At 41.7% G+C, this 16,547-nt stretch overlaps 1 protein-coding gene across 1 annotated transcript; it reads right to left on the bottom strand.

Annotated features, from left to right (window-relative positions):
- Positions 1-12,091: 12,091 nt before the first annotated feature.
- On the bottom strand, positions 12,092-16,547 carry LOC105561067 (ATP-dependent RNA helicase DDX54). The gene is made up of 12 exons (XM_012010726.1): positions 16,263-16,547; positions 15,429-15,624; positions 14,934-15,310; positions 14,541-14,856; positions 14,235-14,445; positions 13,908-14,134; positions 13,635-13,826; positions 13,404-13,545; positions 13,134-13,326; positions 12,746-12,884; positions 12,519-12,672; positions 12,092-12,329 (listed from the first exon to the last, which is right to left on the bottom strand). Exons 1-12 carry the CDS (start codon positions 16,295-16,297, stop codon positions 12,151-12,153), a joined length of 2,361 nt encoding a protein of 786 aa, XP_011866116.1. The 5' UTR covers positions 16,298-16,547; the 3' UTR covers positions 12,092-12,150.

The following is a 16,547-nucleotide window of genomic DNA, read 5'->3' as shown; positions in this document are numbered from 1 at the left end:
CGTACGTACGCGCCGCGTATACGCGGAATTAATGGGTTTTCGATCGCACGCGGCGCGGGGCCTCGCGCTGACTCATTACGCCCGCGATTGCGCTCGAATCGATATGCCTACGTACGCGGGCTCGTTTGAAAAGTTGTCGGAATGAAGTTACAGACGGATGTCGCGCGCGCACGGACGCCACATGGGAAATCCCATCGAAATTTCTACGCACGCGCGTTATAAAGTTCCATTTCGTTCCGATTATCGAATATATCCGCTTTTGTGTAGTGCTTTGAACGAACTTTGCTATTTTATATCCGAGAATTGATAGCGAATTCGGTTGCTTGCACTAGCGCGCGCTAAGTGCACACTGAGGCTTGTTTATGGTCCGTTCTTATATTTAACTTTGTCTTAAATGCATGTTCAAAGAGTATTTAGTCAAAAAATGATTGTTATAAACGTTGCACAGACCATTTTTCTGGGATAAGAAATATTGCAAGAGGAACAAGGCTTAGTGTGCACTCAGTGCAACCGGATTCGCTATAAGATACGATTTCTTGTTGTTGCATCCTCCCCATTCGCCTCTGACTTACAATTAGCTCGGTCGGACTTCTGCCTGTTCCCACGGTTAAAGAAACGTCTCGCTGGAAAGTGATTTTCGAGACTTTTTTTACTCGTCTTTGTTGCATTATTTGATAAATCGGAATTTCATAATGGGATAATGACCTAGATGACTTAAGTAAGAACTGATGTAAAGGGAGGTTATGTTGGGAAATAATTATAAAAAGACGTGAGCTATTTTGCTTCCTCCTAGAGGAAGTTTTGCTTTCATGAAAAAAATTGTATGCGAGTTTTCATTGCCAATGTGTTTAGAGTGTTTTAAAACGTAAAAAAAAAGAATGCATTTGCTTCCTCGTAGAGGAAGCTGTGTGAGTTCAGGTGTAAATCGGAAATAGCTTCCTCAGAATTTTAATTCGCGCACAAAGCTTCCTCTTTGAGAAAGCGACGTTCAAGTTTTTTTTCGGCTTTAAATTCTGAAGAAGCAATTTCCGATTTGTACGTTAACTCGCAAAGCTGCCTCTACGAGAAAGCCGAATTGAAAATAACAACTTGTTTCTATTCCGTTCGGCAAACTTTTCAAATGTCCCTCGTATATCGAGAACGGCGTAAGCCTGCCCGTCCCAGCACTATCCTTAATGCTGGAAATTGTCGTTTTGCCGATCTGCGGACAGTCGAGTGAACGCGAACAAGCAAAACGACGCGATACATTCATTTAGAATTGAATTCAAGCGGGAAGTCGAATCGTAAATTCCAGCTCGTTTTACATCGGTAATTACAGGATACGAGGATAAAATATATGTTAATTATACGTGAAGTCGTTTGAATAATTATAAATTACAAATTGAGTTAAATAATCATTACGATATAAATCAAACAAACGATAACGCCTTTTAGGTCCGAGCCCAATAATTTTAATCTAATATGTGAACTCATATACCGTTTAACACGAATTCACAAATTTAATTACGCACTCGTATATTAAATGTAGACGAACAATATAATATATACATGTGGCATGTAAAATTATACAATAAACTACATTGGAGTCCCGCGTCAGTCATAAGTCGTTTCAGACCAATTAAATTTTATTCTCTTGAAATGAGTTTAAACAAAAGTATATAATAACATTTTCAACGCGCTGTTGTTTTATTTTCTAACCGTTTTATGCCGTTTCGGCCGTGAGGAAAGCGAAGTAAGAAAGAGAAAAATAGGAGACTGTTAATTCGGTTATTAATTACCGCGTTTATTGCATTGTTGCTTCTACACATTGCTCTCAATTACCCCACGGCTATTCTATTACCTACTTAACTACTTTCTATCACAAGCGTGTAATAATATATTCACGATTGTTCCTCGCCTGCTGTCGTACATATTCATGACTGTTACTTACCTTCTGGCGTACGAGTCGTTAAATTAATCCCGAAGAGCGGTGCATCTTGAAAAAGTATCGTGTCGTATATTCGTTACGATCTGCAGAATGGAGAAGGGGAGAAAGCGGAAGAGAAGAAACGAATCGCGCATCCGCACGTGTTTACTATAAATCATACAATCACAATGATAATGGATTGTTAATGGCGCATTTTCTACGATGACTTTGTCCCAGAAAGGCAGGTAGAAGTGGCCTTTCGCGGCAACGCTATTTCAAAGCAAATCGTTTCTTCGGATCGTCCCATCCCGAGTCCTAACGGCACCGTTGTGACGTCATCGGCGGGTTTTCGGAGCGATTGTATGCCGCGTGTATCGACGAGGGATGCGCTCGAGTCTGTTCCTCTTTTTTTTTCTTTGTTCTTTCGCCCGGTGGCATAACCAGCCGCGTATCCCCGAGAGATACGGGGAACCGAGCGGCCGAGCGCCGGCGACTTCCTGGAACGCTCCACGCTTTCTACCTGCGACGGGCTTAAATATCTCGGCAAACGATATAGCGATACGTCATCGACCGGCACGGCACGTAAACGAATGCCGAACGTAACGAGCTGCCCCCTTCGCGGACTTCCGTCCGTACGTGCCCCTTCCAGGATGCGGCGACTCCTTTTTTCCACGTCTTTCCTCTCTCGCCGTCGTCTCTCTCTCTGTTTTTTTTCCTTCTAATCTTCCACCTTAGCTGCCGCGAGAAACTTTCGCGAGAATCGCCGCCGATGATGACGGGGCATCGGCGGCATTCCGGTCAGGCCGTTCCTGGCGACGGATTACTAACCCAGATAGCCAAATCTGTCGAAAACAGAAGTTTTGCAAAGTGTTCTGCCGCGAGTTTTGTCGGCAGCAGCCAAATACATATAACGGAATTTACCGGTAGACTACAGTGGATTGTCGGTACACGGAGGGAATTTTCTCTTAAAATTTATCCGGAAAATTACGTGATCGTGGGACGACACGGCATTCCGGGAAATTTCAAAAAACACGATCGCATGATAAATTTGAAGAGAAAATTCACTCCGTGTAGAATCTGTCGTCTCGTACGTTAAATAATATCTCTCTTCCCCCCTGTACTCTGAGAGAAAAAAGACAGCAACCCATTTTGGGGCCCACAATTAGTAATCGAATTATTTGGATTGTCCGTAACTCTAATCTTTCACGAATTTCACCCCGCGTAACTAAAAATCGCAATTAGCTATTCCATCTGTACCCAAGATTTTAAAGTAATCCTAATCAATGGAGGTGCGTCATTTTGATGTTATTTTGGGTTGCCGTCTTTTTTTTCCCAGAGTACCGAAACCGCGAATCTGCAAATTTTCATAAAACAAGAAAATAGTTAAGTAGTTATATTTAAGTTGCTGAAATAATCGTCGGACTTGACTGTTTAACTAACTACTTTGTGAAAATGTGCACATTCATCCTTTTGCCACAGGAGGGACGATATATTCCATCTGAATGATCGCCAGATAATAGATCCTACCCGGTTTCTCCCGGCGGTCTGCTATCAGATTATGTCGACTGACTCCGTTGGCGGGACACGGGTTTAATGCGGACGCAGTTGTTGCCAATCTGCCGCGATATTCTGCTCGAAGCTGCTGGCAAGCTGCTAGTCTACCGCTAACATTTTGCTCACTGATAATTTAACGAACCCAAATATTACGCATTTGCCAGTTTACGACGATTTTCTGGCAAAACTCACAATCTCCCTCGGGTTATTCTAAATTGCGATTCAGATCGTCCATCTACACGGAGAGAATTTTCTCTTAAAATCTAAAAATTCTGAAAATCATGTAATCGGAGGACATGGCATTTTGAAGAACTTTATGAGAGTTTTTGGAAATTTTACCATACATTCTACCAGGAAAATGTATTCTAAATATAATTACTAGTAAAATGTATGGTAAAATTTAAAAAAAACTTGTTTCCGTGTATGTTTGCACGTGTCTTCCCTACCCTGGCGGAAAAAATTTCTATAAATAACTACAAAAATTGACTTGAAATAGAAATTTGTAGAAATTTTTATATCTTCGTTGAAACATTTTTGTTGTAAAAATATCTACGAAATCGTACCACAAATCACAATGTTCTCCAATCAAGAAATTATTGCAAGTAGTATTTCACGAAAATGTACAATTTTGTAAAAATTAGTACAAAACTTTACTAGTTAAAAAAATTTGAGAAACAACCAAATCTTAAAGAATTAAAACGTCTGCTTACTTGTAGAATATTACAAAAACAAACAAAAGTGTTGGAATCCTAGCCATTTCATGTTGATTTTTATAACACTCTTAAAATTTAGAGTAGAATTTCGTAGATTCGGGCAGGTATATTTTATAGGTTTGCAGAATTTTGTAGAATTATTTCCGACAGGGTAATTCGACAAATTCTTCTCCTTGATCTTGTCGCTAATTTAAAGCATTTCTCTAAACGGGAACGCCGCGATGCGAGGTGCACTCGAGCATCCGACATGCTTTCGTAGCACAACGTTCGCAGCCGTCGATCATCGCGCGAGAGTCAGACCAGACTTGACCCTGCGCCAAGTGCAACGACAAAGTAATGGACCGGCGCGGCGCAAGGGCGGTCTGTGAACCGTCCCGTGCGACGAGTCTCTGGCCAACGTCACTTTTCTTCGCCTTTTGGGCACGGCTCCTACAGAAAGGGGTTTATTTCTAGCAACATTGTTCACTCGCAAGCATTATAGTATAGCTAGTATGCCCACTCTCTCTCAGCGAAAAATGATTCGTCGAAACGATGTCGAATCGACGTCAATTTGACAATTGGTTTCGACATCGATTGACGAGTCATTTCTCACTGGGTTGCCGGCTCTTTGATCTTTTCGGCCCCGATCATATGGTATTCCGCCATGTTTTTGGCCTACAACCAGCGGCGTGTACGTGTGTACGTACTCATCGCAGCTTTCTACCACACATGCAACCATTGTCTCATTGGTTGGGCCAAAAAGATGATACGCAGAAGGGATCGATGCAAAACCAAACAAATGACCAAGTGGACCTACTAGTTATAATATAACCATAGCATAACGTTTTGCGTCGATTCCTTCTGCGCATCCGACATTGTTTCGGTCAAGCCAATGAGAAAAAAGTTATATGTGTGGTAGTGTAGCTTTTTGACGAGTACATACACACACCGCTGGATTGCTGCCCAAAATAATGGCGGAATATAAGGTGATCGGGACCGAAAAGGTCAAAGGGTCGACAGAGAGTGGACCTACTTGTTATACTATGCCGCAAGTAGTCCGCCATCTTGTGCAAGGCCTTTGATTAATACATCTCTTCTGTTCCAGAAACGTCGATCTTGTTGAAGTTGACGTTTTTGCTTCATTCGAAAGATTGAAGAAGTCACGACTTATTGTCGTCCGTGTCACGCGGAAATTGCTTACAGCTTCGCCGCTACATTCTAACTTCATTCTTCAACACGCTTCGATACACAACGTGCTAAAAAGTGACGCCGATTCGCGTTTAAAAAAGTGGCATTCGTTTTTTTCCAATTAAGTGAGAGGCGCCCGCGACGAAGATCCTTGGATGCACCTTAAACAATCCCGGAGAACGGAATGTCGCGTCAACGAAGTTCCTCGCGACGAGTTCAGGGACTTTCGGCGCATTCCAGAGTACAAAGGGTCTATTATTATCGCGATACGTCATTATTCTGACTCAAGCGGAAGGCTACAAAAAGCGTAACACATGTTAAAATAGAACGTAAATCAGTGGTTGGCTGGTTCTCTCCCTCCGTCTTTCCTTCTCCCACTCTCAAGAATTAGATTGAATTCATTGAAATCTGCTCTCGTTAGTGACGAAGCCGGCTCGTGAATTGCGGAGGACATTACCTCCCAGAGGCGTAATAACGAATCGCGGGACCTTGAGCGAAGTAACGAGGACGAGTGCAGCCGCGTGGCGAAGAGAAAACGCTAGAGAGAAAGGAGAAATGAGGAGAGCTCGAAAGAAAAAAGAAAAGGCGGGAGATTTTAAGAAAAAGGGTGGGGGGAAGACAAAATTTCACGGGCAACACCAGCGAAGTCTAAGTATTGTTAAATAATATTTCAAGTATATATTTACTGAGGGATTCGAAAAAGGATTTGGCGAGACAACTTGAGGAAACTGACCACAGGGGTTTCCCCCCTAAAAAAATTTCAAATCGCCAGCATTCTTGAAAATTTCTGAAAAGAATTTATAATACCGCGTGCGGTTTTCTTCTTACGAGAAAGTGCTATGTCACGCGGCCCTCTAGCGGGAACTTCGACAGGCTTGGCTATCTAAAAATTACTTTAAGTGTCGAAAATTAATCTAAAGTTTCTTAAGTAAAAAGTTTACTTCTTTAAATTAAAAGTTAACTTCTTTAAGTAAACTCTTAGACTTGAAAGATTACTTTTGAAAACTTTAATTTCATTTAAAGTAAATTTTCCCAAGGGCAGGCCTTAAGACGGCATTAAGTTGCTTTGTAGACATGTACGTCTAAAAGATATCTTAAATATATCTTTATGATGTCTTTTAGACATGCATTGCTGTCTGGGATGTATGGTAAAGTTTCAAAAAACTCTTCACACGCAGTTCTTCAAAATGCCATGTTGCCCCACGATTGCACGATATTCAAGGTAAATTTTAAGAGAAAATTATCTCCCCCCGCGTAGTAATTTTAGCCTTAGGATATCTCTGGAGACTCGAAAACTTTTTATCCTTACGAAATATAGATTCAACGTTGAAAAAATATTACAAAAACGTCTAATGTCCCCTGAATTGTAATGTTCTGTAAACGTTCAACATTCAGAAAACATTGTTAAATTAAGTATATGAAGTTAACATTGGTCGCGTTTAGTAAAACTTTTTTTACAACTGTTGGAAGTTTTCTATACTGAAATTGGATTATTCCTCAAAAAGTGACACTGGTCATTGAAAAAAATTTAATAAAATTCGTGATTTCTTTGAAAAGGACCACACAAGTTTATGTGCACTTGTAGGCAATGTCAAGATTTATCAACCTGTCAACCTGACTAATTAACTAAACACAAAGTGTTATAAGAACACTTCTGGAATAATGGAACATTTCACGCTTATTTGAATATTCTTAGATATTCTGTAAATATTCCGGAACGTTTTGAAATATTCTTGGGATGTTAATTTTCAATTTAGGAACATTTTATAAATATTCCAGCATTATTTAGCGGATACTGGGTGCTCTACGTTTTCTTCGATATGCAGCCATTTCATTTATAAAAAAAAACAAATAGACACATAATAGCAACGAATCGCAATTGAGTATTAAAAAATAATCATCTGTTCAATATTGGTTTAACCGTGCAGCAACACAAAGAATCAATGTACAAAAATGAACTTGGATTCGAACGTTGAAAACATATTTATACTTCAACATTCAACATTGCAACGTTTCAGTAACGTTATTTTAACTTTCTGTGCTGTATGGGATGGTAGTATCCTAACAAAATATACACACAAGAGCCGCACGATCCCGAGTGCCTCTGCGATACTCCGCGATCTACGTTTCCGTCCCCCTTACTCCCGTCGTATTATATTCCCGTCATGAGTTCAACGATTTCAGAGTCCAAGATTGAAGTACAACATTCATATACAGTGTCTGCAATTCTAAGCTCTATTCTCGTTGCGGGATCCCTAAGCTCCGCGGCGCGGAGGAGACTACCAACACATCGCCCACTTCCTTTGTCACGCCGCTGCTCCCTTCCCTTCCCTCCCCGTCCCGCCCCGCCTCCCATTTCCCCGACGATTGTTTTCGTCGACGACGTCGTTGTCGTCGGCTGCGCATGCCGACGTAAGAATGAGAACACGTCCGTGTGTATGCATTCGCGCGGGCATGAATTAATGTCGCGCATACCGATGTCGGGAGAGAGCGGATAACGGGCGGCCCGGGGCTCGGACACGTGTTCCCCCGGCACCGCGCGCGCGGTAATATATTAACACGTGGTAACGTGGCCGTCGCGTCGCGGCCGGCTGTAGCGTTTGTCTCTCCGCCGCCCGCTCGGGAGGATATACGGAGAGATACGGGCCGCGGCAGGGCCTGTTATCGCGCTTGTCCGTCACGACGTTGATTGTCTCAATGAAATCTTTAGGCCCGGTCGTTGATCGTAAATATAACAATGGCGACACACGAGGGGGAAGTACGAGGGAGGCAAAGTGTCGGAGCGTTATCGGAGGGACCCGAGGTTTCGTTTCCGAATTTCTCCGGGACGCACACGTTCGTCTCAGCCGCGCGACATTCCTTATGGGGAAGTGGAGGTCGCCGCAAATATTTATAGAGAAAAAAAATTTACATGTTGCTTTATTCGCGTGTATACGGGGTGGGTCAAAAGTCACTATCCACTCAATGCTCAACTATTTGTTGAGTGGATCACAGAATTGCTTGTAACGATGTTTTCCAAAACTGTTTCCCTATCTTTACCTAACACAGTAAAAGAGATCGAGCTACAAAATTTACTCCTACTAAACCGATAGTGTCGGAAATGTCTACTTTTGCCAATTTAGGTAGTAGAAGTGAAGTAGGTCCTTTTAAGTAGGAGCTGAAGTAAATTTTTAGAACTAAAGATTCAAGGGAGAAGTAAAAAAAATATAATATCATCAAAGTAGGTTATTGCTGGTCTACGTAGGTGCATAGATCAGCTAAGTAGATGTAAATTATCCTTAAAAGTGTCAAAATAGTACCAAAATTTCGAAACCCGGACAGTATGCCCTTTAGCTGTGCACTTAACTACGACAATATGTTGGCATTGCGCTAGCTGTACTTAAATCACTCAAACATTGAATCCACATTCCTAGCGAAGAGCCCAGCGTCAGTTGCTGTCATTTTATTCCCATTGCTATGAGCATACCGGCTCTCTGGGTGGGCAGTGACTTTTGGCTCGCTCTGTATATCACATTAGCGAATGTTTTTTTCCACTCCTTTTCGCTCGTACGCGCGAAGAATCCCCGGTTACATAAATCCCCCGAGTACTCCCGCATGAGAATCCCGTCGCAATCTGCGCCGTTAATACCCGTAATTCGCAAATGATGCACTAAGCGGATAATTGAGGCCGAGGCAGAGGCTCGCGATAAATTGTCCCGCGGCTCCTTCCCAAGATCGGACGATTTAAAGAGGGAAAGAGAGAGATAGAGAAGAAGAAGAAGAAGAAGAAGAAGAGAGAGCGAAGGACCGAAGGAGACCTTGTGCCAATTTCTACGAAGATTTCGGGCGAAGCGTGTAATCGTGATACACGACGGTTGCGTTCCGCGCGCCGCGAGAAGGTCGAGGGGATGCGAGCGTATATGCACGCGTCGCGACACGCACGAAAATATACGGCTCTCCTCGGCCAAATGAATCAAGCCCGGCGCGCCCGCGCGCGACGTATTCTTCTCTTCTTCTTTTTTTTTTACTTCTCTCTTCCTCCCGACACTTCGCTGAGGGAGTCATCCGCGTCCCACCGTCCCTGTATCCGCGCGCGCGCTGCAGATGCTCTCTATCATAATAATCTCTATTTTGGGCCGGAGCGGAGGGTCGGTCGCGCCGTTGCGGCAGATGTTCCCCTCGTTCTCCGGGCTCTAGCCGCAGGGTAGGGGAAAGGTCGAGCTCCGAACGCATGCTACATTCGAAGGAGACGAATGGGCAAATAGACGAGCTAGACAGGTCTAAAAGTCTAGGATTGTCATTATGCGGGGATTGGGAGAAAGGGAGAGAAAGAAAGAGAGAGAGAGAGAGAGAAGAGAGAAACGATCACAGAACACAGAGAGACCAACGTACGTCCGAGTTGTTTTTTTTTCTTCGCTAGCACCTACAGTGACAACCTAACGGTATTTAGGCGGAGAAAAGAAATATGCACATACTGCACAAGCTATCTATTACTCGGGAAAGAGGGACAGACAGAGAGAGAGAGAGAGAGAGAGGGGGGGGGGGGGGCTATCTCGGATGATCTCGAGAGAATTTGAAATCGAAGCAGCCTCCGTGCCTTCCGCGGATCCGGTTACGCTCTCCGACAGCCTCGCCTAACTAATTACGACGCGCGTTCGCACACCGGGTTGTTTTCTAGATCACAAACGGGGCATACGCGGCACAAAGGGAGAAAGGGCTCGCTATGACACAGATAGGAGAGCCGATCGACCATAAGCGCGCTAATAAACTGTTAATAATAGTCGATGCGACTGCCCGCGACCGCCGAGATCGATATCTCAATTACTTGCATTGTACAACTTTTTTTTTCTTTTTTTTCTATATATAATCTCCGCGACGAGATAGCGCGGCCTCTTTATATTAGACTAGAAACGATAAAACGCGCGCTTCGCGCGCGCAGTTTGTGGTCAAGCATTGTATATTTTTAAGAATTTGTATACACGCGAAGAAGTAATTGTATGCGCAACGTCACTTTAAAATAAAAAGTAATATGTCACTGATACGAGTCGCAACAACAAAGTTGCACATCGCTAACTATACATGTTAAACTGTAACAATACAAAAGTGTATACGATTATTATGGACTAATTATGTAAAATCCAGACTATTGTATTAAATATACTTTATATTTAATATTTTGGAAAATAGGTATTTATTAAAATAATTATATAGAATACTGAAAGTCTTTCTTTTAAATATGAACTCACAAAATTTTATACGTATGGTTTTGTCTCTAACACTTATTTGAATCCACGTTCGAATCATTTGAATAAATAAAATAAAAGCACAGAACAGATGCTTTATTTTGCACAATTAGCAAATAACAAAAATGTAAGACACCTTACGATTTCTCTACCGTTGCCCGATGCCGCCTAGACCTGCTCCTCCTCTCAGATTTTCTTGTTGCACTTACACTCACAGCACTCACTCACGAAAATCAATCGCGCGAAATTTCGGACACTCCCGTACGCGATGTAAAATACCGTGAAATGCAGTAAGCAACGTTCTTTACTTCCTGTCCTGTCTAGGCGGCATCGGGCAACGGCAGAGAAATCGTAAGGTAAGTGTCTTACATTTTTGTTATTTGCTACTTGTGCAAAATGAATCATCTGTTCTGTGCTTTTATTTTATTTATTCAAATGATTCCAACAAGCATTCGAATAAGTGTTAGAGACAAAACCATATGTATAAAATTTTGTGAGTTCATATTTAAAAGGAAGACTCAATATTCTATGTAATTGTTTTAATAAATACCCATTTTTTAAATGTAAAATATAGGGTGTCATTGAATAATGGGGACTTTTTTGGTGTGCAGATAGAGCGGACTAGACCGAGTCGAAAAGTCCTGTACCATTTTGCAATTTTCGCAATAGATAATGAGTAATTAATTATTCAAAACGTCGTCGCGCGGCGGACGCGGCGGAAAAGTTGGCGCGATAAACGCGATGCATTTCAGATAATCGGAGGATACAATAATGTCGATCCGTTGTCATGTCACAGATGTGTAAAACAATATAAACGCAGGGTATATGTTATTTACATTTCGCAGAGTATCTCTGAGGAGAGCACGTGGGACTTTGCTGTGCTGAAAATTTTCCTACGATTTTCCTAATTTACGGGTGGAAAGCGGCCAAACGGATTTTCCGCCTCGTCATGCCGTGACACTCGCGGCGCACGGAGAAAAGTCGGCTTCCGCCTCCGACGATCGCCTCTCGACGAAATTTATACGATCGCATCGATCCAATTTTTTTTCACCCTTTCTTCGCGGCTCGGCGAGCGAGAAGTCGCGCGCTACCTCGACGGCAATTTTTTTAAGGCTTCGCGCAAAGGCGGGCCTCAGCGAAGTCTTCGTAATACCTCGCCTTACAGGAGGCTCCACAACACCTCGCTTATGCAACGCAGTCACTACGTTGTTTATGATGATGATGATGATGATGATGATGATAATGATGATAATAATGATGATGCAAGGCCAAACGGCCTAAATCGCATAACACTTGCTTATAAGGTCACTGCGCTCTCGAAAGATATTATCAAACTGTTCACGATTATTTTTAGCCGATGTCGTATATAATTCGCAACTATCTCTGCTACGCGCAGCATCTTCTACCTTTCACTCGCATCCTCAATCGAACGTGGGTACGTTGATTATGCGGCACATATGAGTAACGGGAATAGTGAGAGAAGAGAAATTAATGGATAATTAACAGAGAGAAATCAATGCAAATCAAAATGACAGTATTGCAATAATGTATTTTGGACAACGTAAACATCTTAATGTTTCTTTATTCCTTAATGTTTTCTACGGTTCTTCTGGCCTTTCTTTCTCCTGCCGTTCCTCTGGCGTTTTCTCTCCAGCAACTCGCGTGCCTTCAAAATTTGTTCCGGTCTTCGTAGTTCATTCTCTACTTTAACTTTGCTCTTGAGCTTCTGGTTGTGCCGCGCCCAATGCGTATTTGCTGCGGTCCGTACTAAAGTGCAAATAAAGCATGATTATTCTCATGAGTAATACTCTTGGAACGAATTAATATACGCACTATAAAAATAGAAATTTATAAAACGAATGTTTTTAGACCCATCGACTGAATATGTTGTTTAAATTAAATCATCTTTAAATAGAATATGTAAATTTTACAATTGACGCGATTACGTCGACTTACAATTTTTCACTTGTGAAGGTTCTTCCTCACTATCATCCTCGCTATCGTTTTCACCGACCTTACTCTTCTCCTTCCACACGTTGTAACGATTTGTTTTATACGTAGCTGGTATCCATACACCTGATTCAGTGCGTATTTTTTTCGCCTTCGGATCCTGACGGCACAATATAGAAAATAAATCTATACTTTATAATAAGATTATGTAACGTGTAAACTAATGCACATACTCTCTCGACGGTGACCATTTTCTTCTTCTTCCTATCCCATTTCTTCAACTGCGTTTGAAGATGTCGACCCTCTTCGTTATCTGCCGTTAAATCCATCTGCGCCTTATCAGCCTCAGTGGCAAATGTGTTAACCGCTAAACTGAAAGGCAAATAAATATCGAATACAAATAATTGCAAATTTAAAATATTTATTCATGTGTGATTTAATTATATATTTAATATTAATAAAGTTAAAAATAAATGTTTAAGTCAATTTTAATACTTCCACAATAATAATTAAAAAGGACAAGCTATGCCAAACACGCGCGCACACACACACACACACACACACACACACACACACACACACACACACACACACACACACACAATGTGAGCGATCTCTTACCCATCTTCCGTATGCTTATCTGGTGCAGAATAAGGTATATAATATTCTTCATCCCGTTTTGCCTGACGCTTTTTCTTCTTTGAAATTTTGTATAAATCGTCGCTATTTCTCTTTTTCGGAACTATCACTGTACTGAACGCAGCATTAATTTCTTCCGCGTTACTGGATGGTAGATTGACTTTTTGGGACAATTCTATGAAAATTAAATAGTTCTACATGAACATTATTACACACATGTGGTATGTAATCTTGCTCGCTCATAATATCTACCTGACGCCATATTGATTTTATCGGTTTTACGTTCCTCCATTTTTTTGCGGAAATTAAGAATGCTCTCCTTGTGAAACATTCGTTTCGTCTTCATCACTTGATAGTCAGTCGAATTTGTTTTCGCGCCAATTTCAAATACTGTCTGTTACACATAAAAGATTTAGCTATTAAAATTGAAATATAACTCGGGTTAAAACTGAAATATAATTTTATACGAAGCACCGTACTCACTCCCTGTGGTCTGTAGTTTTTCATCTTGGATATTATATCCGCAGCTGTATGAGAAACATCAGCATACTGCGGTAAAATTCCGGCTTCGTTTATGCAAAGCTCCTTAATTCTTTTGACGCTTTCCGCCGAAGCGCCTGGTCGCGATCTGATGTACTGTTGATAGGCGTTGTTGCACACTTTTCGCATATTCGTCTGAGGACACAAACATTCATTTAATACAACGAAAAAAATGAGTATCAGCAATATTAATTTATGTATCGGAGATATGTTTACCAGATCGGTAGAGGTGTTGTGCCAATTTATTAATTCAGCTAATTCCTCCTCTATCATAGCCTGTGGCAATTTCCCTACGGCGGATTCTACGTCTTCGGTGGTTCCCGCGGTCGGCACAATTTTTAAAGGGCGCCCGAGGAAAAGATGCAGATCTAAGAGATAAGGGTATTCGTCCGAGCTCACGATGTTGTATGCCGTTCCAGCACGCCCGGCTCGAGCACATCGCCCTGCGGAATAAAAGATTATAGTCAATATAGTCAGCCAAGTGCTTTCGTGTTTTAATAACGACAATTGAAAGTAATTGAAACCAACCACGGAAAAACATACCTACTCTGTGTACGAAGAGCTTAGATTTTGCGGGGAAATTAAAATTGATCACGCAATCGAGATGCGGTATATCTATTCCTCGAGCAGCAACATCCGTCACTATGAGAACTCTCGCTTTACCAATTTGAAATTTAGCTGCGTTTATTTTGCGCGCGGAGGGATCCAGATTTGAATAAATAAAGGTGTTAGATATAACCGCTTTATCCAGTACCTATAAACATCGTTTCGCACGTCTGATATCGATTACAAAAGTATTTTCAGAATACATCATGCATATTTAGAAGATAATTATCCGTCGGTGATCACCTGATGAATGTATTCTACATGATGCATAGTTTCCGCGAATATAATTGTCTGCGATTCGGGCTTAATAACTTTTTTTAGCAAACTCAGCAGTACGGCTAATTTCTCTTCGGGGCGGCAGGTGATAAAGGATAACGTCAATCCCTCGGGCAGCTTACTCTCAACGTCCAAACGAAGCAGAATCGGATCGCTGAGACCGGCTTTCGCAAAGTCTACTAGGACCTTCGGCAAAGTGGCAGAAAACAGCAGCGTTTGACGTGACTCCGGTAATCTGTTCACAATTTCCTGTATCTGTTCCCCGAAGCCCATCTCAAATAATCTGCAAAACAGTCCCACGTTTACCAGTTCGCCCTAAACGCAACGGTTGAAAATGAGAAAAAAAGAAAAACCCATTACCTGTCAGCCTCGTCGAAGACAACATATTCAACATTTTTCAACTGCAGATCCATCTCCACGCATATATGCAAAAATCTACCCGGGGTAGCTACAATAATGTCGGGATTTCCGTGAATTGCACTGAACTGATTGTCCATACTATCGCCACCCAGTATCACCACCGCCTTCAATCCCGTGAACCTTCCCAGCTCCTTTATGAACTTCAACGTCTGCAACGCCAGCTCGCGCGTCGGCGACAGTACCAGGGCACGCGCGCCCGTCTTGGCTTGCCTCGCCTTGAGTTTCTCGAACAGAGGGATTAAAAAGCAAGCGGTCTTTCCGCTACCGGTCCTAGCCATGGCTACTACATCTCTTCCCTCGAGGGCCAACGGTATAGTCTACAAGAAAATACACTTTGTGTCAATATCAGTCAAGATGTATCCTATTAAGAAAGTTATCCTATTAAAGCGAATTCTATCCATACTTATAGAAGACATTCTTTTAGTTTGTAATAACCTTTCTTTGTATAGGTGTTGGTAATTTGTAACCGCGTTTGAGGACCCCCTTCAACACTGGGAAACTAAGAGCCATGGACTGAAATCCGCCAGATTTCTTCGAAACCTTTTTCTTAATATTAGCAATTTCGTTATCTTCATCTTTGTCGCTGACTGCATTTGGGTCGGCAAACCCAACGAGATCGTTGTCCTTCATCCTGCTCTAGATAATCGACAATATGTAAAAAGTAATTTTATCAAATACAATGTAGAATACACTTACTGTATTAACCCTCTGTCAGTCGCAATATACAATCAATACACATTCAATCTACACCACATCTCGCCGTTAACATACAAGTGTTTTACCCTCTACTTGTCAACTTGTGTGCATATCTTTTATATGATAGAAGCTTGATCTACAATGTGCTCTTTGCGTACAGAAACATTCTATTTTATATGAGCAAGACAAAACGCTTAAAAAATCCATCTGAAGCCGCCAAAAGATGTCCAATAGAAAAGTTTATTTTAATATAATTAATTTTTCTATCGGATATTGAACTTAACGGCTATTTTCAGGTGTGAAAGCGCCGTTCACGACGCCAAGTGTACACTTTGGTACATGCATCAAACAATTACCGAAAATCGCCTATTGCGACCACTCATAAAATCAATTTAAGATATTTTATTTAATGTATACAAATCTTGTATATATTATGTATTTTTCTTAAATTAATACTTTTATAATACGTGCTGTTTACATATATTTTAATAATGCATAATCTTACTCTGAGGTTTTAATTCTACTAGGGATCCAAATTATCACATGTCACGTGGAAGAGAGCGAAAAACTTACATAACCTCAAAAAGTAAATGGAAGCCCATAGACATAGTATATCTAGACTGCTGGTTCTCTCAAATTTCAGGAGTGGGGGTAGAGCTCACGTAGAAAAGGATGCACTCTGTTTCGTGTCTGTGCGTTCTCTCTCGCACAGGTTAGTAACTGCTTCCCTTATCCCCTCTTTTCGCGTGTGCGAGAGAGAACGCACAGACACGAAACAGAGTGCATCCTTTTCTACGTGAGCTCTACCCCCACTCCGCCAACCAGCAGTCTAGATATACTATGTCTATGTGGAGGCCT

This window comes from Vollenhovia emeryi, unplaced genomic scaffold, assembly GCF_000949405.1.
Source record: "Vollenhovia emeryi isolate VEMERY1.0 unplaced genomic scaffold, V.emery_V1.0 DF939213.1, whole genome shotgun sequence".
NCBI lineage: Eukaryota > Metazoa > Arthropoda > Insecta > Hymenoptera > Formicidae > Vollenhovia > Vollenhovia emeryi.
The sequence above is the reverse complement of the archived record's forward strand: the minus strand, read 5'-3'. Positions and strand labels throughout refer to the sequence as shown.

What these genes read in the sequence shown, in the direction of transcription:
- LOC105561067 (XM_012010726.1), bottom strand. Translation starts at nt 16,297, where the DNA reads ATGTCTATGGGCTTCCATTTACTTTTTGAGGTTAT. An exon ending in ATGTAGAATACATTCATCAG is followed by an intron (nt 14,446 to 14,540) that starts GTGATCACCGAC and finishes CGATGTTTATAG; the next exon opens with GTACTGGATAAAGCGGTTAT. An exon ending in ACAACACCTCTACCGATCTG is followed by an intron (nt 13,827 to 13,907) that starts GTAAACATATCT and finishes TTGTGTCCTCAG; the next exon opens with ACGAATATGCGAAAAGTGTG.